General features: G+C 42.8%; 3 protein-coding genes across 14 annotated transcripts in view; all 3 read right to left on the minus strand.

Annotated features, from left to right (window-relative positions):
- Nucleotides 1–27948, minus strand: part of LZTS3 (leucine zipper tumor suppressor family member 3) — a 45672-nt gene that overhangs the window by 3286 nt on the left and 14438 nt on the right. For all 11 annotated transcript variants that reach the window (XM_027078766.1, XM_027078763.1, XM_027078758.1 and 8 more), the window contains 3 exons: nucleotides 5637–5731; nucleotides 3231–4419; nucleotides 95–256 (listed from right to left, as the gene is read on the minus strand). The gene's annotated coding sequence lies outside the window, so the exon portion shown is untranslated. The remainder of the gene's footprint in view (nucleotides 1–94; nucleotides 257–3230; nucleotides 4420–5636; nucleotides 5732–27948) is intronic.
- Nucleotides 1–27948, minus strand: part of UBOX5 (U-box domain containing 5) — a 32829-nt gene that overhangs the window by 3286 nt on the left and 1595 nt on the right. For both annotated transcript variants that reach the window (XM_027078768.1, XM_027078767.1), the window contains 3 exons: nucleotides 5637–5731; nucleotides 3231–4419; nucleotides 95–256 (listed from right to left, as the gene is read on the minus strand). In XM_027078768.1, coding sequence (XP_026934569.1) covers nucleotides 95–256; nucleotides 3231–4419; nucleotides 5637–5690 — 1405 coding nt within the window. In that variant the 5' untranslated portion in view covers nucleotides 5691–5731. Of the gene's footprint in view, nucleotides 1–94; nucleotides 257–3230; nucleotides 4420–5636; nucleotides 5732–27948 lie in introns of those variants that run through there.
- Nucleotides 18006–27914, minus strand: FASTKD5 (FAST kinase domains 5). Its single transcript, XM_027078755.1, has 2 exons — nucleotides 27807–27914; nucleotides 18006–20694 (listed from the first exon to the last, which is right to left on the minus strand). Exon 2 carries the CDS (start codon nucleotides 20655–20657, stop codon nucleotides 18195–18197), a length of 2463 nt encoding a protein of 820 aa, XP_026934556.1. The 5' UTR covers nucleotides 20658–20694; nucleotides 27807–27914; the 3' UTR covers nucleotides 18006–18194.

Genomic DNA, 27948 nt, shown 5'->3' on the forward strand with positions numbered 1-27948 from the left:
TAAGGAGCTTGGGCATAGAGGTTCACAGAGCCCCAGAGGCATGGCCCGGCATCCTGTTCAAGGGCTCTGAGGAGACAGACAGGGCCCCTCTTACCCGAGCTGGAGCCTGGCCTCCAGGAAGTATTGCTCCCTCTTGTGCTGAGGTGCTGGAGCTGTCCCCTGGTCAGCCGAGCTGTGAAGGAGGGCATGGAGCCAAGGGTTGACGTCAAGGCAATTTCCAAGCTTTGCGACAGCTTTTGCTCATGGGATACTGGACCTGTTGAGAGACGCACAGACCACAATATCCAGAGGTTTGGCAAAAGCGAAGACCAAAACACAAAGTCCTCTGAGAACCACAAATGGTACTTCTAACTTCAAGCAGACACAAACATAAAGAAGGTCCTCCCTAATGTCTACTAATAGACTGTGATGACAGGATACCAGGAGTTAAACCCCTGGGGCCCCTGGCAGTTCTTACCCATCCCACACTGCTTTCAGGATTCCTGGGCTCTGCGCTAGCTTTTCTCCTCCTGTACAAATTGCTGGGCAGGCGTGGGCCACCTCCTGGCTCACCTGTAGAACTGTACCCTACTTTCTGAAGGCCTCCCTGCCCGCCAAGGAAATGACTGGGGCAAGTAAACACCCAGTTTTGTACCCCTGCTCCCTGCCCCCATTCCCTTCCCAACAGCCTTAGTCTGCTCTTTCCCCATCTCCTCCCTGCTAGGGCCCCCTCAACTCTGCAGGGCCACTGGCCTGCACTCCCTTGGTGTTCATGTCCTCTTGCTTCCTAGGTAAAGCAAAGCAGTTATTATCGAGTGGAATAATGAAGACCTCACTCTGCCCACTCCACTATCTATAGGGCCTTCTCTGGATATGGGCTGAGGGTGAAGGTAACAGGAGATGGGGACCGCTGCTGAAGAAAGGACGTAGAGATCTGCCTGATAGCAGGGCTTCCCCAAAGTAGCACCATAAAAGTACCCCAAAGCGGGGAGTGGAATGTTTGGTCTACAGTATGTAGGACATAGGATATCACCTTGAGGCCTTGAAGGAGCACTGGTCAGCGTGGTCCTGTGTCACCAACAAATCTGTCAAGGCCAACACCACTGGAGACCTCCACAAACATCAAGGTCTAAGTACCTTTCTCCTCATCTTGCCCCACTGCACCTCAGATGCTTCCAGGAGTTTCTGGGGGTCTTGTTAACTAAAATTTGCACTCAAAGCCAGAGAAGATACATACGTAACCTTTAAGTGTGCTGTTTGCATAAGCCTTTTAGACTAAGAGAGGAACTTTAAAGAATGATACAGGTGGATGGACCTAGAGTCTGTCATACAGAGTGAAGTAAGTCAGAAAGAGAAAAACAAATTCCGTATGCTAACGCATATATATGGAATCTAAAAAAAACGGTACTCATGAACCTAGTAGCAGGACAGGAATAAAGATGCAGACGTAGAGAACAGACTTGAGGACACGGGAGGGAAGAGGAAGCTGGGACGAAGTGAGAGAGTAGGACTGACATATATATACTACCAAATGTAAAATGAATGGCTAGTGGGAAGCTGCAGCATAGCACAGGGAGATCAACTCACTGCTCTTTGACGACCTAGAGGGGTGGGATAGGGAGGGTGGGAGGGAGGCTCAAGAGGGAAGGGATATGGGGATATACGTATACACATAGCTGATTCACTTTGTTATACAGCAGAAACTAACAACATTGTAAAGCAATTATACTCCAATAAAGATGTTAAAAAAAAGAATGACAGAATCTAAACAGACTAGTTTTCATAAGCAAAAAGAAAAAGTTGTCAAAGAGCTATCTCCAAAAGCACCAAGCACTGACAATCACAGGAGAATTCTACCAAACATGTAAAGAGTAAATGAGGGACTTCCCTGGTGGTGCAGTTGTTAAGACTCCACGCTCCCAATGCAGGGGGCCCGGGTCCGATCCCTGGTCAGGGAACTAGATCCCACATGCCGCAACTAAAAAGAAAAAAAGATCCCGCACACAGCAACTAAAAAAAAAGAAGATCCCGCATGCCGCAACGAAGATCTCGCACTCAGCAACAAAGATCCTGCATGCCGCAACTAAGACCCGGCACAGACAGATAAATAGATAGATAGACAGATAGGAAGGAAGGAAGGAAGGAAGAAAGGAAGGAAGGAAGGAAGGAAGGAAGGAAGGAAGGGAGGGAGGGAGGGAGGAAGGGAGGGAAGGAAAGAGGGAGGGAGGAAGGAAATAAAGAAGGAAGGAAGGAAGGAAGAGTAAATTATTCTAATACTACTAAATTGTTCCAGAGTTTAGAAAAGGAAAATTTCCTAATTCTTCTTATGGAGCAAATCATTGATAGCAAAACCTGACAGATGATGTGTACTTGTACACACACACACACACACACACACACACACACAACTGCAGTCCAATCTCATTAATGAAGACAAAAATCCTAAATAAAAACACTAGCAAACAGAATTAAGCAGTACACTAAAAGCAGCATGACCAAATGGAGTTTCTTGCAGGAATATAACAGTGGTTCAATATTAAGAAGCCTATTAATGTACTTTACTGTATTAAAAGATCTAAGGATGAAAAATCATAATATCATCTCTACTGATATTGAAAAGGCATTAGACAAAATCCAACCACCAATCTTGGGTAAATACATTGAATAAAATAGGAATCAATGGTGTGGGAGAGTGTCTGAAATGGCCCCCAATGAACCCCACCTGAACTTAGTAACTTGCTTCTTACAGAATACAATAAAAGTGATGGGATGTCACTCTGTGATTAGGTTCTACAAGACTGACTTCCACTTGTTTGCACATGCTGGTGTACACAGCTACCATGTTGTGTGCTGCCCCTGAGAGGCCCATATGGCAAGGAATTGAGGGTAGAATCCAGCCACCAGACAAAAGGGAAGTGAAGCCCCCAGTGCAACAATTCAGCAAGGAACTGAATCCTGCAACAATCACGAGTGACCTTTGAAGTGAATCCTTCCCCAGTCAAGGCTTGAGATGGCCGCAGCCCTGCCAACACTTTGATAGCAGCCTTGGAAGACCCTAAAGCAGACAATCCAGCTAAGCAATGCCTAGATTCGTGACCAGAGAAGCTGTAAGATAATAAATGTGTGGTTCTTTAAGCCAGTAAGTTTTGGTGTAATTTAAGCCAGCAAAGCATAAAACAAAGGGCAAGTGCCAAGTGTCACCCGGGAGGAGTAGAGATGACGACGGGCTTGGACATAAAACGAGGGATTACCTGTTGAACAATCCATGAGCTCACTGGCAGCTTTCATTTTCTTAGCAGTGTGTTCTGAGGTAGTGGGTGAGACCAGAAGGCTTGTGGTAGAAAAACAGGAAGCATTTAAGCCAAGGCTACTGTCTGGGGCATGTTCACCCTGCTCCATCTTCCTTTTCTGAGAGGGCAGAGCAATGGAAGAAGGGGTCACTGCCAATGCAGTCTGTGCTCTCCCAAGCAGGTGGCAGCCAGGGATGGAGTGCTGGAGCAGGAAATGGTCGATCCGGGCCTTCAAGTAGGGGTGAGGCAGGGGCTGGGAGTGCGGAGTAAAGGCTACTCCTGTGAAAGGGTCACTGGGCACTCGGCCCCATGTGGCTTCACTACGGTTACACTTCTCCAGCGTGCTCTGGTCAATGACCTTGCCTGAGGGCAGCAGCATGGGGTAAGGCATGATCTCCAGGGTGATGGGATCCAGGAACTCTTCAGGTACATCCCGAATTACCTCAGCCAGCTCCAGGAGGCTGGAGGGGGCCTGCTGGCCCTCAGACTGGCCCCCAGGATCACAGTCACTCTCCATGGGCAAGGCTGGGGCCTGTAGAGACAAGTCCTGAGGGAGGCTCTCTGAGGCAACCAGCAAAACACTGTCTATCACCTCCTGAGAGCAGGTTTTGGCTGGCTGACCCCATACTTCCAACCGCTTGATACAAGGGATACCACTGCCTGTCACATGGGTGATACAAATCTTGAGATGGGCCACATGACTAAGAGAAAGAGCCCCTTTATTCCAGAGCTCCTGGGCCACAACAGCAGGGGAGGGAAGTGTGGCTTCCATCGGGCCAAAAGGTGGCCTGGCTTTGAAGCCCCTGTGGCTAAACACCACTTGGCTCTGGTTTTTCAACAAGACTTTGCCCACCAAAGTGAACGCTTCTTTCTCCGGAATGGATGGCTCATCTGGGCCTGGGGTCTGGCACTCGGGGGTATTCCAAGACACTCTGCTGGACAAGGCAGATGTATACATTTCCAGGCCAGTGACATTCTGGCCTCCCCCAGCTGTGAGGTCTATGTTAATCCTACAGATTTCCACATTGAAGGGAAAGGAAACTGTCACATAGACTGGTGGCTTAATGAAATACTCTGTCCTAAAACCATGACTTCTCTTTGTGAGGTCTTCAGAGATGAGATTTTCTACTTCATAACCATCAGCTGATATCTAGATTTAATGACAAAAATGAGACACATTGATTTGACGAGATCCAAATGAAGACAACTCGTTTTCAACAACTTGTCACTTCTAAGAAAACTCTTTAAAGAAAATCTGAAGTTCCTCATTTGAAATTTCCTCTATTACATCAAATTTTCCTGGGGTTTTCTTTTCTTTTTTTTTGGCAGGCATCCAAGATCAGGTCAAAGGCTGAGGGCCACTGTGTCCCCAAATACTGCCCATCCTTAAAAAATGAGCAATAAAACTCTGCCTAACCAACAAAAAATCCCTTCAAAATAACATGTCTGTGAAAGGGGGGCAGATTTACAAGTGTTTTTTGGATTGTTTTTGGGTTTTTGGTGGTTTTTTTTGCTTTTAAATTCAGAGGATGAAAATGTACAGATTTAGGGAAAAATAAAGATGTTCACTGAAATTCTCAATTTTGTATTTGGACTTGATCAATTATAAGAGTTTCCCTAGGAAGGCATAACAAAGGAACTTCTTGTAAATCTATGAATGATGAAACTTGGAAAGAAAAGGTTGCACAGAGACAAGGACCACAAAAGACTATGGGAAATTTAAAACAGTGAATGTACTAGGGGTGGGATTGTGAGTAGCTTTTTTCTTTCTCCCTTTTAATGTTTCCAATACTTGTTATAACCAATGGAAATTTTAAGATATCCTTGTCTGAAGGAGTCAGCTTAACAATCTGGGAACCTGAAATAATGTGCTGTGTGCAGAAATTCCAAATTGGGGAAGAAGTTCAATTCTCCCCTTGGAGTTTCCTTACTCCCTGCTCTGGGCTGTGGAAGATATCCAGCTTTGTACAAAAGGGGAGGCAGCTTAATTCAAATAATAAAGAACAAGGAATCCATATAACAAATATAAGCCATTATTTCTAGCATGAGAAGTTAGCAAGAACAACAGCATGGGAGAGAGAGAATTCCTACCTTCACTTTGACCTTGAGTGAAATTAAAATTTACTGTCAAAGGGAAGAGAACCCTCCACAAAATGAGTCACAACTCAGCTTGTAATGGTGCTGTCTGACTCTAGAGGTGCAGTCTGACCCACGCTTACCTAAATATCATCTGGTAGACTCTAAAACAATGAGGCTGAAAGCACATTAAGCCTGAATTAAGTCTACATACACAAGGCAGGAAATGGGGAAAAACATGAAAAATAGATGTCATATATTTATTTATGTGTATATACTTGTTTTGTTTACCTTGTTGCAGTAAATTCTTGGTCTGAACTGTGGGAGGCAAAGATTTATTACCATCCTTACGGCTGAAAGGATGGCTTCCAAGCATCAGAAATAGCCTTAAATGAAAAAATAAAACTTGGTATTAGACAAGTTAAAATTCAAATCTAAACTTTTAGGAGTTGATTCATAAGATCAGCTTGGTGCTTTGTGACCACCTAGAGGGGTGGGATAGGGAGGGTGGGAGGGAGGGAGACGCAAGAGGTAAGAGATATGGGGATATATGTATATGTATAGCTGATTCACTTTGTTATAAAGCAGAAACTAACATACCATTGTAAAGCAATTATACTCCAATAAAGATGTTAAAAAAAAAAAAGAGATGAGAATCAAACAGGATAACAATAAAACTTTAACACATACACATTCTCATGGTCTATACTCACTCTTTTTGTATACTATATGGGATACTGGGAAATTAGTCACTGAAAAATTACAAAGCAGATTTCTTTTGCAGACTGTGTAGTTTGGTTCTCTGGATGACAGCTGTTCTAAAGCCCCAGTGGAGGCAAGGGCCTATCAGCTCTGCAGGGGGATCCCCACAGGAAAGAGAGGGTCAAAAGTGGATGAGCTCAAAGAAAAAAGAGGACTACTTAGCCAGAAGGTTTAGAATGAAAAGGGTCACAGAAAATAATCATAGTGGTGCTATGCATCATTGTCATTTAACACTTGTTAATGCAATTATGTTTTCTTATTAACACGAAAACAATTAGAAGAATCAAAAATGTCGTTATTGAGAAGTAGAAAATCTTAGAGTTGAAAAGCACCTTAAAAGAACATCTAGGAGCTTCCCTGGTGGTGCAGTGGTTAAGAGTCCACCTGCCAATGCAGGGGACATGGGTTTGAGCCCTGATCCGGGAAGATGCCACATGCCGTGGAGCAACTAAGCCCGTGTGCCGCAACTACTGAGCCTGCGCTCTAGAGCCTGCGAGCCACAACTACTGAGCCCACGTGCTACAACTACTGAAGCCCGCGCACCTAGAGCCTGTGCTCTGCAACAAGAGAAGCCACCGAGATGAGAAGTCCACACACCGCAAGGAAGAGTAGCCCCCACTCACTGCAACTAGAGAAAGCCCGCACGCAGCAATGAAGACCCAACACAGCCAAAATTAAATAAATAAACAAACAAACAAAAATATATAAAAGAACATCTAATCCAAATACAGCTGACCCTCGGGACTTCCCTGGTAGCACAGTGGTTAAGAATCTGCCTGCCAATGCAGGGGACATGGGTTCGATCCCTGGTCTGGGAAGATCCCACATGTCGTGGAACAACTAAGCCTGCATGCCTACAGCCTGTGCTCTGCAACAAGAGACGCCACTGCAATAAGAAGCCCACGTGCTGCAATGAAGAGTAGACCCTGCTCACCGCAACTAGAGAGAGCCTGCGGGCAGCAATGAAGACCCAATGCAGCCAAAAATAAATAAATTAAAACAAGCACATCTGACCCTTGAACAACACAGGGTTTAAGGGCACTGACCCTCCACACAGGTGTTGAAAATCCACGTTTATCTTTACAGTCTGCCCTCTGTATTGTTTCCACATAAGTGAATTCAACCAACCTCAAATTGTGTGGTACTGTCGTATGTATTTAGTGGAAAAAAATCCACATGTGAGTGGATCTGCATAGTTCAAACCGGTGCTGTTCAAGGGTCAACTGTAGTCATTTTGATGACCAATAAGCAGGGTAAGGGAAATGGATGAAGGTGGTTAATAGGTACAAACTTCTAGTTAAGATAAATAAGTTCTGGGGATGTAATGTACAACATGGTGACTACAGTTAACACTGTATTGTACATTTGAAAGCTCCTAAGAGAACAGACCTTAAAAGTTCTCATCACAAGACAAAAAAAAAAAAAAAAGAAGTAACTATGTGAGGTGATAGATGTTAACTAAGCTTATTATGGTAATCATTTCACAATATATACATATATTAAATCATTATGTTGTACACCTTAAACTTACACAATGTTATATGTCAGTTATAGCTCAATAAAACTGAAAGAAAAAGACTAATGTCCAACAGCCTTCGTCTTTCTCTGTAGAGAAGTGGGGAAGGCACTAGAAACATCCCTCCCAGTGGTAAGCCTCTCCAATGGATTTGAACTCCTTGAATGAGGCCAGCCAGCCATCTATGCTTTTCCATCTAACAGACAAGGCCATGAAAAACTCCCAATAGCGACAGGGCCACCCTCTGGGGTCTTGGTATTGTTGTGCTCAGTAAGTGCCACTTGCAGAGGCCAGGCATGTTGGGCATCCTGCAACATTTTAGTGAGTAGTTTCTGCACAGTGAAGATCTGCCATGAGACCTGTGAATGTTTATTATCTCAGCCTAGCCCCTATGTCAGTTTTACATATAAACACAGAATAGTTTTTAACATGATTTTAACACATGCTGAATTTTCTAGGAAGGGAACTTCCATGTCAACCACAGGAAGATCATACTTTACTTCAGGTCTTTACCAAGAAGTATTCACTTCTGAAATCCACATCACTGTGGTATTCAGAAATGCTAATATATCTGACAGTCCACATTTTTTTTTTTTTTTTTTTTTGCGGTACGCGGGCCTCTTACTGTTGTGGCCTCTCCCGTTGCGGAGCACAGGCTCTGGACGCGCAGGCTCAGCGGCCATGGCTCACGGGCCCAGCCGCTCCGCGGCATGTGGGATCTTCCCAGACCGGGGCACAAACCCGCGTCCCCTGCATCGGCAGGCGGACTCTCAACCACTGCGCCACCAGGGAAGCCCCTGACAGTCCACATTTGTAGAAGTCTGCATTCATGTTGATTCTACATGTTGGTAAAAGCTTTTGATTACTTTTTTTTTTTTTTGGCTGTGCCACGCAGCTCAAGGGATCTCAGTTCCCCAACCAGGGATCGAACCTGGATCCCCTGCAGTGGAAGTGAGGAGTCTTAACCATTGGACTACCAGGGAAGTCCCTCAGTTATCCTATTGAGCTCATTGATTTTAACAAAGTTTCAGGGACTTGGGGGGGCAGGAGGTTCTACTATCTCAATAATAATGAGAGCCTCTTTCTTAAAATGGTAACTCTTATTTGTCTCTCATCTTACTATATTAGCTAGAACTGCCAGAATTATATAAAATAATATTAGAGTTGCCATGCTTGTTTTGTTCCCATTAGAAAACACCTCTAGTGTTTCATCTTTGAACATAATGCTGATTGTTAGACTGAAATATTCTTTCTATGTTAATAAAGCACTCTGATTTTCATAGGTTTTTGAAAATCAGGGATATGCTTTGAATTCTGATTGTCTCTATATATTGAGTTTTATTATTTTTCTTATTTGACAGATTAATGAGATATAACACATTTTCCAATTTTTTAAAATAAATAAATTTATTTATTTATTTTTGGCTGCGTTGGGTATTCGTTGCTGTGCGCAGGCTTTCTCTAGTTGAGACGAGCAGGGGCTACTCTTCGTTGCAGTGCGCGGGCTTCTCATTGCGGTGGCTTCTCTTGTTTTGGAGCTCGGGCTCTAGGTGTGTGGGTTTCAGTAGTTGTGGCACGGGGGCTCAGTAGTTGTGGCTCATGGGCTCTAGAGTGCAGGCTCAGTAGTTGTGGTGCATGGGCTTAGTTGCTCCGTGCCATGTGGGATCTTCCTGGACCAGGGATCGAACCTGTGTCCCCTACATTGGTAGGAAGATTCTTAACCACTGTGCCACCAGGGAAGTCCCAAATTTTCCAATTTTAAGCCATCTTTTTATTCCTAAGATAGGCTCTAGTTGGTTGTGGAAGATTGTTCTTTAAATGTTTTTCAAACTCTACTGAATTTGATTGGTCACATTTAATTTTAGATGAGATAACACTGCACATTCATGTTACATTTACAAGCCCTATGCTAGGAACTGGAGTGGAGATAGAAATGAAATGGTCAGGTGGTGAAACTATTCTGTATGATACTGTAATACATGGCATTATACATTTGTGAAAATCCACAGAACTGTACAACACAAAGAATAAACCTTAATGTAAACTATGGATGTCAGATAAAAATAATATATCAATATTGGCTTCCAATTATAACAGATATACCACATTAATGCAAGATGTTAATAATAGGAAAACTGTATGCAAGGGAGAGGACGTATATGGGTACTCTCTATATTTTCCTGTAAGCCTAAAACTACTCTTAAAATAGTCTAATAACAATAATAAAATAATAATAATAATAATGATTGGGGAAAAAGTGACTGAAAACAAATTAGGACTGGAGAGCAAACTGAAACAAGTGACTGTGCCATTACAGGATTAGAGTAGCAGATCCTTTAAAGAAAATCTTACAAATCATGGTATCTGTTTCTTTAGGAAATAGTGATGTCCAAACACTGTAGGATTCTACACGACTCCAGTTGCCACTGAGGTCTGTGCATGATCTTTTCCTCTCTCTTGTTCCAACACTCCTGATCTTTTAAGGCAAGTATTTCCTGCCTTAATGCTTAACACAGAAAAAACAGAATGGCTCACCATATGAAAATGCAAACAGTCTCATCCAGGAAGATGGCCTCCTTAGCTCTGCCTAGGAAATAGCCAAGCTACCTGAATTCACTGCAAACACTCTCCAGTGAATACTTACAAATTATAGACTCCTTATCCAAATTTGGCATCTAAGTACAAGAGAGACTGTGTCTGAGTATAAGCTGGGGACAACAGACCATGGCTAAAGTGCCCTGCAGTTCAGAGAAGCAGCTTGAAGCCAGACAATATGGCCTTATAAGATAGTAAGATAATAATTATTTATAAGCAGATATCAATTTTCATTACAAAGATTTTTTTATTACAAAATATTTCAGATAAAAAGGTAAAGAATATAACATAGTAGACATTCTTCTACCCACCACCTAGATTTAGCAAATGCTAACATTTTGCCATGTTCATTTCTCATTAATGTACCTTAATGATAATTTACCGTGTATTATCTTGCAACATGCTTTTCTATTAAGCATTATTATTTTAAGTTTTTTCATGTTGAAATGTGTATATCTAGTTTGTTCATTTTAACTTCTTCATAGTATTCCACTGTATGACTAAAACACAGTTTATTTCTCCATTGACCTATTACTTATATTTTTAATTTTTTTACTATGAAAAAAAGCTGCAGTAAATATTCTCTATAAGTCTTTTTGTGGGGAAAAAAAGTTAAATAACACGGTCCTGTCCTCAAGTCTTGAAGCATTACAAACTTCCTTCCAACAGTGATTATGGAATACAAAGGTTTGTAACAGAGCTTTTCACAGATGACATTAAGAGTAGGGAAGGATGGTCTAATCAATGTTTTTCAATTTGTTGTTTTAAAATCAAGTTATAGGTTGAAGAAAAGAAATATGAACTAAAAAGTACAAAATACCAAAGTGCACATAGTGCATTATTTCAGGAGACTTTTGTTTCAGTTTTATACAAATACATATAACAAATATATACTAGGTTCAATATAAAATGTACTGTGGCTTTTGATGAAAAAGACTGAAAACATTGGCCAAAGGTATACCCAGAAGTCAGGGAAGAATTCACAGGAGTAACGTTTGAACTAGAGACAACTAAGACACATGTCTGACCTCACGGACAACTTTGAAGGACAGATACCACATACTAGTGGTAAACCGTACAATATGTGCTTGACTATAGGAGCCAAGAGACAAGAACAGGAACAAAATAGGAAGGGCACTAGGGAGAAGGACCAGTAAGACTCAAGGCACAGAAACAGGACAACGTGAGGCCAATCCAGGAAATGCTGAATATGCCACTTAGCTGGAGAAAGCAGGGCTGGAAAGGCATAGTTATAGTGCAACATTACTACCAGGAATCTGACAATGATAGGATCTACTGATCCTACTCAGATTTCACCAGTTTTACACGTACTCATTTGTGTCTGCCTGTTTATTAAGTTCTGTGCAATTTTATTCTATGCACAGATTTATGTAATCACTTTGTGTGTACCAAAGTCAAGATACAGAACAGTTCCATCACAAGGATCCCTTGTACTGTCCTTTATAAATCCAAATACTCTACTACCACAGAAGTCTTAAAGTTCCTCACCCAGATCTAAGCTCCTCAACTGAAGACTCCAGTTTAATTCCACTACCCACACTATAAGAAACAAACTTGAGGGACTTCCCTGGTGGCGCAGTGGTTAAGAATCCACCTGCTAATGCTGGGGACATGGGTTCAAGCCCTAGTCCAGGAAAATCCCAGATACTGCGGAGCAACTAAGCCCATGCAACACAACTACTGAGCCTGCTCTCTAGAGCCCGTATGCCACAACTACTGAAGCCTGTGGGCCTAGAGCCCATGCTCCACAACAAGAGAAGCCACCGCAATGAGAAGCCTGTGCACTGCAACGAAGAGTAGCCCCCGCTCACCAAAACTAGAGAAAACCTGGGCGCAGCCAAAAATAAATAAATAAATAAATAAATTTTAAAAAGAGGAAGAAGAATGAGGCTCCAGATACATGCTCTGGAGTATTTCTTGCAGCTGACAGCCCCTACGGGACTGGATGTCCACACGGAGACAGACCTTTCTCCTCTGCCTCCCTGTACCAGGCTGAGGAAGGGAAAATGCAAGGGAAGGACTAAGAAGGGACCCAGAGGTAGGGTGACCAACAATATGGTATACCCAGGACTGAGGGTTTTTTTCAGAATGTGGAACTTTCAGTGCTAAAACCAGGAAAGTCCCAAGCAAACTGGGACATCCTATCTGGAAGGTTTCTGTCTGTGCTTCCTTGGAGCTTAAAGCAGCCAAGCAAACCTTTTTGTTGCTGATGACTCAGAACCTAGAGGTGGGGAAGTGTGGAGGGATAACTTAGAAGAGAATAAGGTGACCATGACACTTTCTGGACACATGTGCATCCATCTTCCTTTGGCTTACAAAGAAGTTGCCATAGCTGAGTTATACAAGCTGATTTTTGAGTCTCATGAAAATGTAATGGAAAGTAATTCTGGCAGATGCACATATTTTAAAGACTAGGCTCAAACAGGTTACAGAATTAAAAAAAAAGATTACCTGTCAAATAAGAGAAAAGCATTTAGCATCAAAGAGTGGGTGGAATACCAAGGCACTGAGCAATTTCATAAATTGGGCATTTCAGCTTTTAAAGAAGTACAATACTTCTTATAATTTCTAAATTGAGTTACTGGTCCATCCAAGTAAAAAAATCTGACTTGTGTGCATTTTTTTATAGCTGGTTAAAATGAAAGACAGCTGTCCCAGCCTATCCCCCATAGTCACCCACAGATGAGAGGGAAGCAGGAAGACCAGAACCCAGGTGTAGGCCCAAAAGAAGCTTGCAATGTTATACACCTGGAGCCAATTCACCCTTCAAGAGCTTAATATGTGCAAGATACTCTGCTAGGCACAAGTGGACACAGTTTTTACTCTTAAGAAACTCACACGATCAAAACAAGGCACAGATGGGGAAGGGTTCTAATACCATTTACTTGGTACCTTAATAGCAGTGTCAGAAAAGTTATATGAGAACCCAGGTAAGGCAACCAAGCTCCTCACATACAAACCTGACCCTAACTCTGTCCTTCTCCTCCAGGGCCTTATTCCATCTGTTCTTGCCTCTCTCTTGAATCTTCAACTTATCTCTGACTATTGGACTCTTTCCTCAACATGTAAACAACAATTCAAGTCTCTTCTGCCCCCATCAGCCACCTCAAAAGAACCCAGCCTTGTCTTTCTTAGGGTTGTCAATTTAGCAAATAAAAATTTTAAATGCCCACTTAAATCTGAAATTTGGATAAACAATGGATTTTTTTTGGTTGTTTGTTTAGTATAAGAATGTTCCATGTACTACTTGGGACATACTTACACTAAAAAATTATTTATTGCACATTCAGCAAACTACGAATAGAAAGGAACTTCCTCAACACAATAAAGGACATTTACAAAAAATCCACAGCTAATATCATACTCAGTGGTAAAGACTAAAAGCATTCCCCCTAAGATCCAGAACAAGACGAGGATGCCTGCTTTCACCACTACGATTCAACTTTGTCTAGAAGTTCTAGCCAGAGCAATTAGGGAAGAAAATGAAATTAAAAAGTATCCAAAGTGGAAAGGAAGAAGTAAAACTATCTCTATACACAGATGACATGATCCCATATATAGAAAATCCTAACGAATATACATATATACATACACAAAACTTACAAGAGCTAATAAAAGAATTGAGCAAAGGTGCAGGGTAAATCAGTTGTATTTCTATACACTAGCAATGAGCAATTCATAAAGGAAATTAAGAAAATTCCATCTACAATAGCATCAAAAAGAATAAAATACTTAGGAATAAATTTAACTGAGAAGGTGCAAAACTTACACACTGAAAACTACAAAATGTTGTTGAAAGAAATTAAAGACTGGACTTCCCTGGTGGCGCAGTGGTTAAGAATCCACCTGCCAATGCAGGGGACACGCGTTCGAGCCCTGGTCCGGGAAGATCCCACATGCTGTGGAGCAACTAAGCCCATGCGTCACAACTACTGAGCCTGCACTCTAGAGCCCGCGTTGCACAGCTACTGAAGCCCGCGAGCCTAGAGCCCGTGCTCTGCAACAAGAGAAGCCACCGCAATGAGAAGCCCGCGCACCGCAATGTAGAACCCCACTCGCCACAACTAGAGAGAAAGCCCGTGCACAGCAACGAAGACCCAACGCAACCTAAATAAATAAATAAATAAATAATTTTTTTTTAAAAAAAAGGAAAGAAATTAAAGAGCTAAGTAAATGGAAAGACATCCTGTGTTCATGGGTTGGAATACTTGATATTAAGATTGAAAAGCTACTAAACATCATCAGTCACTAGGGAAATGCAAATCAAAACCACAATGGGATATCACTTCACATCCACTAGGATGGCTATTTTTTTTAAAACAGCAAAGATGTGGAGAGGGCTTCCCTGGTGGTGCGGTGGTTGAGAGTCCGCCTGCCGATGCAGGGGACGTGGGTTCGTGTCCTGGTCCGGGAAGATCCCACAGGCCGCGGAGCGGCTGGGCCCGTGAGCCATGGCCGCTGAGCCTGTGCATCTGGAGCCTGTGCTCCGCAACGGGAGAGGCCACAACAGTGAGAGGCCCGCGTACCACAAAAACAAAAAAACAAAAACAAAACAAAAAAAAAGATGTGGAGAAATTGGAACCCTAGTACTTTCTGGTAGGAATGTAAAATGGTATAGCCACTGCGGAAGTATGGTGGCTCCTCAATAAGTTAAACGTAGAATTAATACATGACCCAGCAATTTCACTCCTAGGTATATACCCAAAAGTACTGAAAACAGGTGTTCAAACAAAAATTTGTATATGAGTGTCCACAGCAGCACTATTCATAATAGCTAAAATGTGAAAACAACCCGATGTCCATCAACTGATGAGTGGATAAATAAGATATTGTATATATATGAAATGGAGTATTTTTTGGCCATAAAAAAGAATGAAGTACTAGTAAATGCTATAACATGGATGAACCTTGAAAATATTATGCTAAGTAGAAGTCAGACACAGAAAGCTGCATATTGTACAATTTCATTTATATGAAATATCCATATATGCAAATCCATAGAGACAAAGCAGATTAGTGGACAGGGTCTGAGGAAGGGGGAAATGTGGGGTGACTGCTTAATGCGTATGGAGTTTCCTTTGGGGGTGAAGAAACTGTTCTGCAGGTAGATAGTGATGACTGGCTACACAACACTATCAATGTACTAAATATCACTGAATTGTACACTTTGTTTAAAATAGCCAATTTTACATGTATTTTACAAAACATTATTCACTACTTATCTGAAATTCAAATTTAACTGACCATACTATATTTTATCTGGCAATCCTAGTCCCATTCTAAATCCTGCTCAAGTTTCCCCGTCCCTTCAAAGGTTCCCAAGGAATTGCCTCAATATTTGCAATCCATTCCTTAACTCCACTCATTCAACAGGTGTGCAGTCTGGCTTTTGCCCTGACAATTCAATTCAAATTGCTATTGTTAAGGTCATCAGTGATATACAAGTTGCTAAACTGACTGAAGATTTTTCAGTTCTTGCCTTAATTGCTCTCTCCCTAGCAACTGACTATACAAACCCCTTCCTTCTTGAAATACTCTTTACCCTTGGCTTCTGTGCAGTGAAAGGTTAACTCAGCAGGTTTGGGGTATTCAAGTCTTGCACATTCCAAAGAAACTTCACCAAGTCCTGGGATATAATCTCTAAGCCTTTGGAACACTGTGCCTGATAAGACTGTTTTATATACATCTAGGACCTCGGGCCACACCAGATAGTTTACATTAACAAAGTAATTTATGGTGGGAGCCTTGTGTCATGCTGTATAAGCTGGACCTCTGGAGGGGTTGGGGACTGAGTAACTAAGGTCAGCCATGTGGGCACTCACTCCATGTCTACACGACTGACCCCAAATAACAACCCTGCACACCAAGACTCAGGTGAGCTTCCCTGACTGGCAATATCTGTACATATTGGCAAACATCATTGTTGGGATGAATTAAGAGCAGACTGTATGTCTCCACTGGACAAGGACAACTGAAAGCTTGTGACTGGCCTCTCCTAGACTCTACACTATGTGCCTTTTCCTTTGCTGATTTTAATCTGTATCCTTTCACTATAATAAACTATAACTCTAAGTTTTTCTTAGTTTTGTGAATCATTCTAGTGAAAGTGGTCTTGGGGAGCCCAGACTTACTTCTATGCCCCTATTTTTTCCTAAGTCTGATTATCTGTTCCTTTCCTGCCTTTATCACTGGATCCCTTTGCTTTGCCCTCCCTATAAATTCTGGTATTCTACTCTTGGTCATCTTTTCCCCTCCCTACCTGCAATAACCTACTTTCCACCTGTCCTAGGAAATTTCACTCATGGTTCTGCCATCTGACCTCATGCCCACTTGAGACCCCAGCCTGGACCCTTCTGCCTAGAGGCCCATCTCAGCATGACCCGGGCAGACTCAGCATTAACTCTGTACCCAAACACATCTCCTGCTTTAGTCTCAATTTTAGTTGCTGACTTGCTATCAATCTAGGCACTAAAATCATCATTCCCCAAACTGATCAATTAGCAAGTATTGATCTTTTTCCCCTTCCAAACATCTCTGAAATTTAAACTTTCCATTCCCATAATTTGGGCCTTCATTGTCTCTCACAGGAGCTCTTGCACATATTTGTGAAATATTCTCCCTGATTGATCTCACACACCCCCACCACTCAATCTAGTTCTATCCTGCTTTTTACCTAACGTTTCTAAAACATGAATCTCTCCAATTACTCCCCGACTTAGACCCTTTAGAGGCACTCTAGCCCCTGTAAACCTAGGCTCTTTAGCAAGGCCATAAGGCTTGTGACCCAGATATTCTCTCTTTCTAGCCCCACCCTCTGCCTTCCTTCTACCCCCAACTCTCCAGCAATGCCTAACCACTCTAAATTCCCTGACCACACTCACTAAACATTATTATGTCCCAGGACCCATTCTAGGCACTGCAGATAAATTCTAGACAAAGTTAACTCAAGGAGCTACCTTCCAACAGGGAAACCAGTAAGTAAATAAAGAATAATTTCTGATACTGCTGAATGCAATGAGGATAATGAAGCTGAAGGTGATAGAGCATGATCAAAGGCCAATGGGGTAATTTTAGTTAGCATGGATGGGGAAATGACTTTTGAGAGGAAACCTAAATAATGGTGGGAGGAGTCCATTTTAAAACAAATTCTCATAGACCCCAAGTGTTCATAAAAGTTACCTGTATCAAGTTTCTTACATATATATAATCTTCTTATGCTTGTGGCTCTAATACAAACCTGAAGCCCCCTAGACTACCTATTATGGGAGTAATACATTTCCTTCTTGTCAGAGCTACTTGCCATGAAAAACATTCTGCCTGGTCATCAGATTTGGGAACCACTGGCCCAACAGGCACTCATGTAATTCTACTCTTCTAGGTCCAATTTTAAGGAGAAAATATCCTTGGGAGTGGGGTGAGGAGGAATTATATAAGAGAAGTAGAAATGCAGACAAGGGAGCTAAGAGGAAGGTAAGGTAATTCTGAAATGGCTCTTTGAAACAGGAAGAACGAGCAACTAACGACAACCAATCAAATCTAAACGAAAATGAAAAGGACTTTAATTTCAGAGGGTGTGAAGAAAACATGAATGGGGGAAAAATGGTGAAATGTAAGTGAAGCTGTAAAAGATTCTTACTTAAAACAAAGTATAAGAAAATCACTTATTTAAAATGAGCTTTAGACAATGCCTGACTACACTTCTGTCCTAAAAATTCAAAATAACCATGAGATGAGGCCGGTAAACTGAAAGGAAAATGAGATAGGAGTTACTTGACCATAAGACATTTTAAGATGTTTATTATTTACCTGCACAAATTAACAGAAACTTATACAACTGAACCAGGTTACAATTAATTCACAGTAACTAACGCATGCTAGCTTCTATCTGCCACAGACAAGAACACAACCAAGTCTCCTCAACAGATGATTTTATTACCAAATCTACATTCTGGCTTTTATAACTGTTTCACAACACAGAGAGCAGAGGTGAACACTTTCTCATGGAGAAAGGCCAGCTTTTCTAAGCGAGTTCGTTTCAGTAGTGGGAGCCATTCCCAGTGAGATAACTCCACCACATGGTATCCAAGCTGATTCAGCTGCCGCCTCTTCATATTATGTAGTCCAAGCAGATCCCTGGAACCATAGCAATACTGGTTCTTGTTTGTTAACTGAATAGCCAGCTTCACTTGTGGGACCTGCCTGCAGGCCGGGGGACACAGGCCAGCCATCTCCATGGCCTCCAATCTGTCTGCCGTATTGCAAAGGGAGCCCCCCATAGGTATGGCCGCCTCCTCCTCTAATTTCATGGGCTGCTGCCCACTGTCTGACTCAGTTTCCCCCTGCAAATGCCCTCCTGATTTCCCTTTTAGTAGCTGATTCATCAAATCATCTGTAAGGCTGATTCCCACATGCTTAAGCCTTAATTTGGCTACATCTTCAGTTGGTGTGGCTTCTCTGTTAAAAGGTAATGGCTTCATGTTACCATCAAGCTGAACCTCTAAATCAGAAGATCGGGTATGAGGCAAAATCATATGGTGTTTGACATACTGGGGCCCACCCAACATGGTCTCAAGTAAAAAGAGAGCTTCTAGGAATTCAGGCTTTGAGTTCATATCCTTCCTTGCTAAATTCCACAGCATTTCCAATGCCTTTTGCTGAAGGTGAGAACTAAGACGATTGCCTCTGTAATCTGGACACTCAATGCCAACTGTACCATCAAGAGTATAAAGCTCCTTGGTGACCTCAAACTTACTTCTCTCTTGAGCTAACCTGACAAACCCTGGACTCAAAGCGAAATCTATGAGCTCTATTGGAAAGTACTCAGAAAATGCCAGGCCCAGCAGGCAGGTGAGCAGGTGTTCTGGGTATCGGTTGAACTCAGGCATCTTTCTGTGAATCTCATTTATCAGGCTAGAATAAAACTCTTCTGCATTGGGTGGCTTATAATTCAGAGTTCCAAATGACCACAGAATCTTGGCAACATCTTTACTTCGACAGTATGCTACCCTAGGAGGCAAAGAAGCAGCTACAGCATTCATTACTCCTTCATCCAGGATGCGTAAGGCCGAGCAGGCAAGAGTCAGGTGCATGACACCTTGAACTCCCAGGGAAGGAATTCGCTGAGGAGCAATCTGTCCAAACTGCTTCATGAAATTTACGTGATCCACATGAGTGAAACGGAACATTTTAAGAATATTCACTAAGGCATAACTACTCAGATGCTGCATGTCAGCACAAGCCAGGTCTCCAATTTTCCGCATGACAAATTCAGAGAGACTACTACTAGATTTAAAAAACCCCAAACAGATTGTACCAACCTCCTCTAAATTAATCAAATCTATATACTTGAGGATTAATGATTCCAATTTTTTCATTAGGTCCTGGGGTGCCTGACGACTTTCACCTATAATATAAATTAAGTGAATCAGCTGGGACAAGGATAGCTCTTTCCAGTGCAAATTAAGATAACTAAAAAAGATTTTTAAAAACCGAGGTACTCTGCGGCCCAAGTACCGCCAGAGGTCAGCCACCAAGAGAAGTTGATCCAGACTCACCTCCCATACCTTATGGCAAAATTTGGTTTCAAACACATCTAGCATTGAATGGGAATGAGGAATTCCTAAACTGACAAAGGCTTTCAAAATACTGATGAGATCTGGGGCATCAAAGAGATTTATGTTTTTCACACTCAGCTGGCAGAGCAGAGCAAAGCTGGCACTGGACAGCAAAACAGGATGCTGCTCTGCAGGCAAAGAGCTCAGCTTACAAAAATAGTCAGCAATAATTTGAGGCTGGAGATTATCTTGATAAACTGTGACTTTGTGCAAAATTAGTTCACCTTCTGAAACAGACAGGGGCTGACAAGTCTCAGACCTGTTATAGCTGTGAAGCTGGTATTCTGGTCTTAGCTGTAGGAAAACTCGAGGGTCTTCAAAGGAATCAAAAGTTTCTACATCCTCTTCATCAACTCTCATGGCCCTAGGTGAGCCCGGCTTCAACGTGCTGGCCTTAGAGGCAGAAGCCCTGCTGAATTCCAAACCGGGGAGGGTACTGCTAATTGTCAGAATTCTCCCAGAAGCAGAGGTGCTACAAATGTTAACTTTTTTGGCAGGATGGCAGAGGCTGTTTTCTGGAGAGTCCTGTCCTTTGCGCCATGTGCAGCTTCTCATATTCCAACATGCCACACTTTGGGTTGCAATGTAGGTAAAAAGATTGCAAAAAGCTCGATATCTTAAAGGTCTTAACAGCTTGAGAGTGGCTGCCATTCTGGTGTCACAACTGATCATTTTGGCAGTCAGAACACAGTCCTCACTGGTTTGACCAAGCAATTTCTTGTTTACATGGTTCTTGATTAGAGCTGGAGGAGAAGGCATTCCACAGAAACTGCCTGGAAATCTTCGGCATATCACAAGAGCCATGGATCACAAATGACTGGGCCAGAATTGGTGCCAGATACTGAAAGAAGGGCAGATGAAGAGTAAGTGGCTTCCACCTATCATAATACCAAAACTTACACACTATAAAAAATGGATTAAAACTACACCACTGTCCACTCAAGTAAATTCAATGCTGGTGAACGCCCAAACCACAAGACGGCATACATCAAGGATAAACCCCATGTATCTTGCGTAAAGGCACAGAAAAGCCCCAAACCCAGGGTACTATTGGGCAGTTCTTCGGACTGCTCCTCAGTCTGAACTTCCTTTGTCCTCTGGACAGACTTCCTTTATGCTTAGAAACAGCTGTTCCACTAACATCCAACAGGAAGGAGGCAGGCAGATTTCCAAAAAGAAAGCTGGGAACAAAAGTGAGCAATGTATTCCACCTCTTTGATATCAACACATAAAGAGCACACTTGGAGAATAAGAAAGTTGGTAAAAGCTGCCATACTAACAGCTAAAGTAAAAAGTGGGATTTGGGGTAAAGTTTAATTAATTATACCCACAACAACCTTCCCTGTTCCTCCTTTTGATTACAGAATTTGGTTGTTCTAATGCTGCTCCTGTACCTCTTAGAAGATGCCTATCCTCCTTCCAGACCTCTCCAGTCTAAATCACTAACACAGAGTAGTCATGTACTTGGGAAGTAAACTCAAAAACTCACTCACAAGGAATGAAATTGTGCCATTTGCAGACATGGATAGACCTAGAGACTGTCATACAGAGTGAATTAAGTCAGAAAGAGAAAAACAAATATCATATAATATAGCTTATATGTGGAATCTAGAAAAAATGGTACAGATGAACTTATCTGCAAAGAAGAAATAGAGACACAGACGTAGAGAACAAATGTATGGATACCAAGGGTGGGGAGTGGGATGAACTGGGATTGAGATTGACATATATACACTACTATGCATAAAATAGATAACTAATGAGAACCTACTGTACAGCACAGGGAACTCTACTCAGTGCTCTGTGGTGACCTAAATGGGAAGGAAAACTAAAAAAGAGGGGATATATGTATATGTATAACTGATTCACTTTGCTGTACAACAGAAACACAGCATTGTAAAGCAACGATACTCCAATAAAAAATAAAAAACTCACCCACTTTGGTGGGGGAGGGCAGAAGGCCCAGGCCCTACTCACTGTCAATTCATGGGTGGGACACAAAGAGCATCTCAAAGCTGGGCTCAGGGAGCACCAATTCATGCAACTGCCCTGCTGACAAGGGGACAGCACAGCTTTCCTCTGGAGGAGGCAGATTAGCAATGCTTCCAGTGAGTCAGGTGTTGATTATCCTGCCTGTGAGCAGCCCAAGTCCCATTTTTCTCCTATAGTAGAAACCATGAGAGGCTATGAAAATGACTCTGCTGTACTCTTGCTTTCAATGTTTATTGTCTTTCCCTCCACTTGAGAAATACCAAGGCCCGACAAAGAAAACCCAGGGAGCCCTAAGCTGCCAAGATATGGACCAGACAGGGCTCTTGCTGCAGAAAATCCCATGAGTGTTCTGAGGGTGCCAGAATGACTTTCTGAAATGCCTAAGCAACTCCCGTCAGTCCCTGCCTTCCAGAGCCCACAGCATAAGAAATAGAGGACTGCAGGGCAGGCCAGTAGCTTTTTTCAGGTAGCCCAGCTACACAGGCTTCTCTGGATGGCAGAAATGTATGCTCTAATTTCTTTGTGAACCAGAACGGAATTCTCTCATGCCAAATCTTTATACGCTTGGTTTCTTACTGTGGCCTGGGGACCATTCTGCCCACTATGTTTCAATCTGTGGGTCCAGATGCTATAGATCAGGTGTTAGCAAACTATGGCTCAGAGCCCAAATCCAGCCCTCCATCTGTTTTGTTTTTTTTTTTAATTTTTTTAAATTTATTTTTATTTTTGGCTGCGTTGGGTCTTCGTTGCTGCGCGTGGGCTTTCTCTAGTTGTGGCGAGCGGGGGTTACTCTTCGTTGCAGTGCGTGGGCTTCTCATTGCGGTGGATTCTCTTGTTGCAGAGCATGGGCTCTAGGCGTGCAGGCTTCAGTAGTTGTGGCACACGGGCTTAGCTGCTCCGCGGCATGTGGGATCTTCCCGGACCAGGGCTCGAACCTGTGTCCCCTGCACTGGCGGGCAGATTCTTAACCACTGCGCCACCAGGGAAGTCCCCTTCCATCTGTTTTTCTAAGTAAAGTTTTATCGGAACATAGCCAGGCCATTTGTTAAATATTGTCTATGGCTGCTTTCTCACTACAAGAGCAGAGTTGAGTAATTTTGGCAGAGAATATATGGCCTGCAAAGCATAAAATATTTACTATCTGGCCCTTTACAGAAAAAGTTTGCTATAGACCATTAGCTTACTCCTATGAATGCATATGGCCCACTTTTTAAAAATTAGAAAACATCAGAAAAACAGTACTGAAATAAATTTTTCTTTAACACTTAGATGATAATTAAAGATTTATGCCTCAAAATAGTCACTAGGAATCTCAATTAATATTGCAGCACAGGCATGGTGGGAACAAAGGAGAGAGCAATTAATGGAACTCTTCAGCTGACAGGGCTTTTAAGAATACCTGTTTCAGAGGACTTCCCTGGTGGTCCAGTGGTTAAGAATCCGCCTTCCAATGGAGGGGATGTGGGTTCGATCCCTGGTCGGGGAACTAGGATCCCACATGCCGCAGGGCAACTAAGCCCACATGCTGCAACTACTGAGCCCGCACACTCTGGAGCCTGCGTGCCACAACTAGAGAGAAGCCTGCACACCGCAATGCCCACATGCCACAACAAAGGTCCTGCGTGCTGCAACTGAGACCTGACGCAGCCAAATAAATAAATATTAAAAAAAAAAAAAAGAAAGAATACCTGTTTCGGAACCTGGAATCTAAATTTAATTCAACACAACGTGCAACTAAAGCAATTGTTCAAAGTCCTTCTTCTCATCTTGGGAACTAGATCTGAAGAAATAACTTAAAAAAAAAAGACAAAAAAAATTTTTTTAAGAGGATTCCCTGGTGGCGCAGTGGTTGAGAGTCCGCCTGCCCATGCAGGGGACACGGGTTCATGCCCCGATCCGGGAGGATCCCACATGCCGTGGAGCGGCTGGGCCCGGGAGCCATGGCCGCTGGGCCTGCGCGTCTGGAGCCTGTGCTCCGCGGCGGGAGAGGCCACAACAGTGAGAGGCCCGCGTACCGCAAAAAAAAAAAAAATTTTTTAACAATAGCAAAAAAACTGAAAACCCATTATGTCTCTCCAGAACGAGGAGGGTGATTTACACAATAAGTGTGTGTCAGGCATCCACTCATGAAAAAGTACATACAAATAGTCAGTGGAACAAACAGAACACAACAAGTGCCATCACTTAAAATACACTGGGTTGGCCAAAAAGTTCATTCGGGTTTTTCCAAATGAACTTTTATAAAAGGAAAGTAACTACGTAGCTTCTTTGTTGGGAGACTTTCTGCTACACCTTTGATAAATTCACTTTTTTTTCCTTTTTATTGGGGTTAAAACTGTTAAATAGAAGAGTACATGGATTAATTTAACAAATACTTTTATAAATAATATAATTTTAAAAGCACATTAATTAATTTAAGTTACTGCAATTAATACTACCTAAGAGTACTTAATGAGATTACTGTATGTGGTCCTGAAATGAACAAAAGAACCACGTGGAACATCATTTGACTGGTGTAGATCCAGTGTTTCGAACTGATGTGGCTCTTTTTGATACAGGCTAAGGGACTTCCCTGCTGGTCCAGTGATAAGACTTCACGCGTCCAACGCAGGGGGGCGCGGGTTCGATCCCTGGTCTGGGAACTAAGATTCCACATGCTGTGCGGCACAGCCAAAAAAAAAAATACAGGCTACGTCCCAAGATGGAAATAACAAGAGCCACAATTGTCTCAGGGTCTCCACTGTGGCAAGCCTTGAATGAGCTGCTTTATCTGCATCAGTTCCAATCCTTACAACTTTTCTGTAAGGTAAGTTTTATTATCTCCATACTGTTGATAAGTAAAAAGAGTCTTCACAAGATTAAGAAACCTGCTGAAGATTACACAGCCAAGGGACAGAATGGGGTTTGACATCACATCAAAGATTATCTGATTCCAAAACCCACATTGCTAGTGTATTGGAGAGACAAGAAGGGGAGTCAGATTCCAGACAGGGGTGTGGAGGGGACCCCAAACAATCTATACGGTTTCCAGGTGCCAGGAAGCTAGAGGACTAGAACTGGGTGAGCCCAAAAGCCCCTCGTACCTCTAATAGTGTAAGATCCTAGCTATCACTAGTATATACTACTTATAAAAAGAACAAAAAGAAAATCTCAAAGACCAAAATCTACATGAAGGAATGAGTTTACAAGATGCCCCAGTATCGGGCTTCCCTGGTGGCGCAGTGGTTGGGAGTCCGCCTGCCGATGCAGGGGACACAGGTTCGTGCCCCGGTCCGGGAAGATCCCACATGCCGCGGAGCGGCTGGGCCCGTGAGCAATGGCCGCTGAGCCTGCGCATCCGGAGCCTGTGCTCCGCAACGGGAGAGACCACAACAGTGAGAGGCCCGCATACCGCAGAAAAAAAACAAAAACAAAAACAAGATGCCCCAGTATTAAGGTAAAGAGAACTATAATTGAAGTTTATACATAAGTTCAACATAGAAGGGAAGTAAAGGGAAATCCCAGGATAATGATGAAGATCCCAGGACTACAGCTGTGAGCAGACACAAAGAGCAACTAGTTTATGCTGGAGGAGATGGATATTACATAGGAGAGAAGATTTACATTTCTGATGGGTAATCTGAGGATGAACAAGTAATAGGTAGATGGAAAACCAAGCCAATAACAGCAACAAAAATGATTAATTCCAAACAACACAAAAAAGTTGTACAAGACAGAAAATGTTATATTACTCTCCTTACTCAGCTGTAAACAATATTTACATAATCTTACTTATATAAACCTTGAATATCTGCCTCACCAAAAATTATGAGCAACCTATGTTGGGACATTAAAGGGAGGGGAAGTGGGGTAGAAGAAAACTGAGTAGTGATACAAGAGACCTAGAGCATCAAAGTCCATAACAAAGAAGTCAAGAGATTTTATAGACATAGATATATCCTAGAAATCAAGAAATAGAAACACAAATGTTATTTAGAAATACACCAATGAATGCCAAAAGAAACAGGCAAATAGTTGAAAAGTGACTCTGGGTAACAAAAATGGAGGGAGAAAAGAAAGGAAATTAATTTTAGTGTTATAAGATCTGTCAAACTATTTGCTTTTTTTTTTTTTTTTTTTTGGCAGCGCTGCATGGCTTGTGGAATCTTAGTTCCTGGACCAGGGACTGAACCTGTGCCCTCAGCAGTGAAAGTGCAGAGTCCTAACCACTGGGCCACCAGGGAATTCAACTACATAAGCCATGTATTTTTTTTCTTAATAAATTTATTTATTTATTTATTTTTGGCTGCATTGGATCCTCGTTGCTGCACACGGACTTTCTTTTAGTTGTGGCGAGTGAGGTCTACTCTTTGTTGTGGTGTGCGTGCCTCTCATTGCGGTGGCTTCTCTTGTTGCGCAGCACGGGCTCTAGGCGCGTGGGCTTCAGTGGTTGTGGCGCATGGGCTCAGTAGTTCTGGCTCACAGGCTCTAGAGCACAGGCTCAATAGTTGTGGCACATGGGCTTAGTTGCTCCGCAGCATTTGGGATCTTCCCAGACCAGGGCTCGAACCCATGTCCCCTGCATCAGCAGGTGGATTCTTAACCGCTGCGCCACCAGGGAAGCCCCAAGCCATGTATTTTTAATTTAAAAACTTAAATTTACAAAATGCATGTTCTAACAGGAAATTAAAGTGTTCTTCAAGAAGACAATCAGGGACTTCTCTGGTGGTCCAGTGGGTAAGACTCCGCGCTGCCAATGTAGGGGGCCCACGTTCCATCCCTGGTCGGGGAACTAGATCCCACATGCCGCAACGAAGATCCCACATGCTGCAACTAAGACCCAGTGCAGCCAAAATAAATAAATAAAAATGAATATTAAAAAAAAAAAGACAATCAGTGGATAGAGAAAGCAACCTTGGGACTTCCCTGGTGGTGCAGCGGTTGGGAGTCTGCCTGCCAATGCAGGGGACATGGGTTCAAGCCCTGGTCCTGGAGGATCCCACATGCCGCAGAGCGGCTGAGCCTGTGCACCACAACTGCTGAGCCTGCACTCTGGAGCTCTCGAGCCACAACTACTGGGCCTGTGTGCCACAACTGTTGAGGCCCGTGCGCCTGGAGCCCATGCTCCGCAACAGGAGAAGCCACTGCGTGAGAGGCCCGTGCACTGCAACGAGGAACGGCCCTCGCTCGCTGCAACTGGAGGGAGCCTGCGTGCAGCAACGAGGACCCAACACAGCCAAAAAATATTAAATAAATAAATAAATATTTTTTTTAAAAAAAAGAAAGAAACCTACATACTCAAGGAAAATGCTGAAAAGTTATTTCTAGTACAAGCACTTCCTATTGTCTGTAGAACTTCTCTGTGGATGCCCAGTAACAGAACGATGACAAAATAAATAATCTTAGAGCCATGCAGAGTGAAATTGCAAATGGCAAACAGCAGCTACTCACTTTTTCACCATGTAACTTTTAGCACAACTGTATAGACACCATATCTATGTATACAGATCTGAAATATAACCACTTCAGAAGCTGGGTATTAAGTACTGTGGAGAAGGAAAGGGAAGAAACACAAGGAAGATACAGAACCAATAAAGCAGAAGAGTGGGGGGAAAAGGCAATACAAAAGAGAGGAGGCCAGAATGTTTTGCCCAGATAGAGAAAAATATAGCTGAGAGTTAGTTCCTCCTTACGTAAGGGCTCCCAGACAATCCATAAGAAAGCTGGAAAGAGAACACTATGAGATGCCCAATCAATAACTCCCGATGTCTCCTCTAAAGGTTCAAATTTATGTGACATCATTTCACAAAACCCCTTTCCTAGTTAAGTGCCCCAAGGATACTCTCCTTCCCATCTCCTCTTTAGGGGTCCTAAAGAACCAGAGTGGAGCCTCAGAGACCACTGGACCAACCATGGCTGTTCTGAAAGGCACTGCCCAAACCACCCTGAATGATGTGATTTCACAAGAGCGAGAAATCTTACCTTTCCACCTTCCAGGTACAGGTCTGAGCAAGGCCGAATAGCTTCGTTTTAAACTACAGTCCAGAAGTTAGAGGAGGGGAGCCAGGCGGAGGAAGGCAGCCATGCTAACTGTAGATTAAGTATATGACACCCTCAGCACATT

This window comes from Aethalodelphis obliquidens, unplaced genomic scaffold (genome assembly GCF_003676395.1).
Source record: "Aethalodelphis obliquidens isolate GAN/ISIS:26980383/991018 unplaced genomic scaffold, ASM367639v1 scaffold42, whole genome shotgun sequence".
In the NCBI taxonomy this organism is placed as follows: Eukaryota; Metazoa; Chordata; class Mammalia; order Artiodactyla; family Delphinidae; genus Aethalodelphis; species Aethalodelphis obliquidens.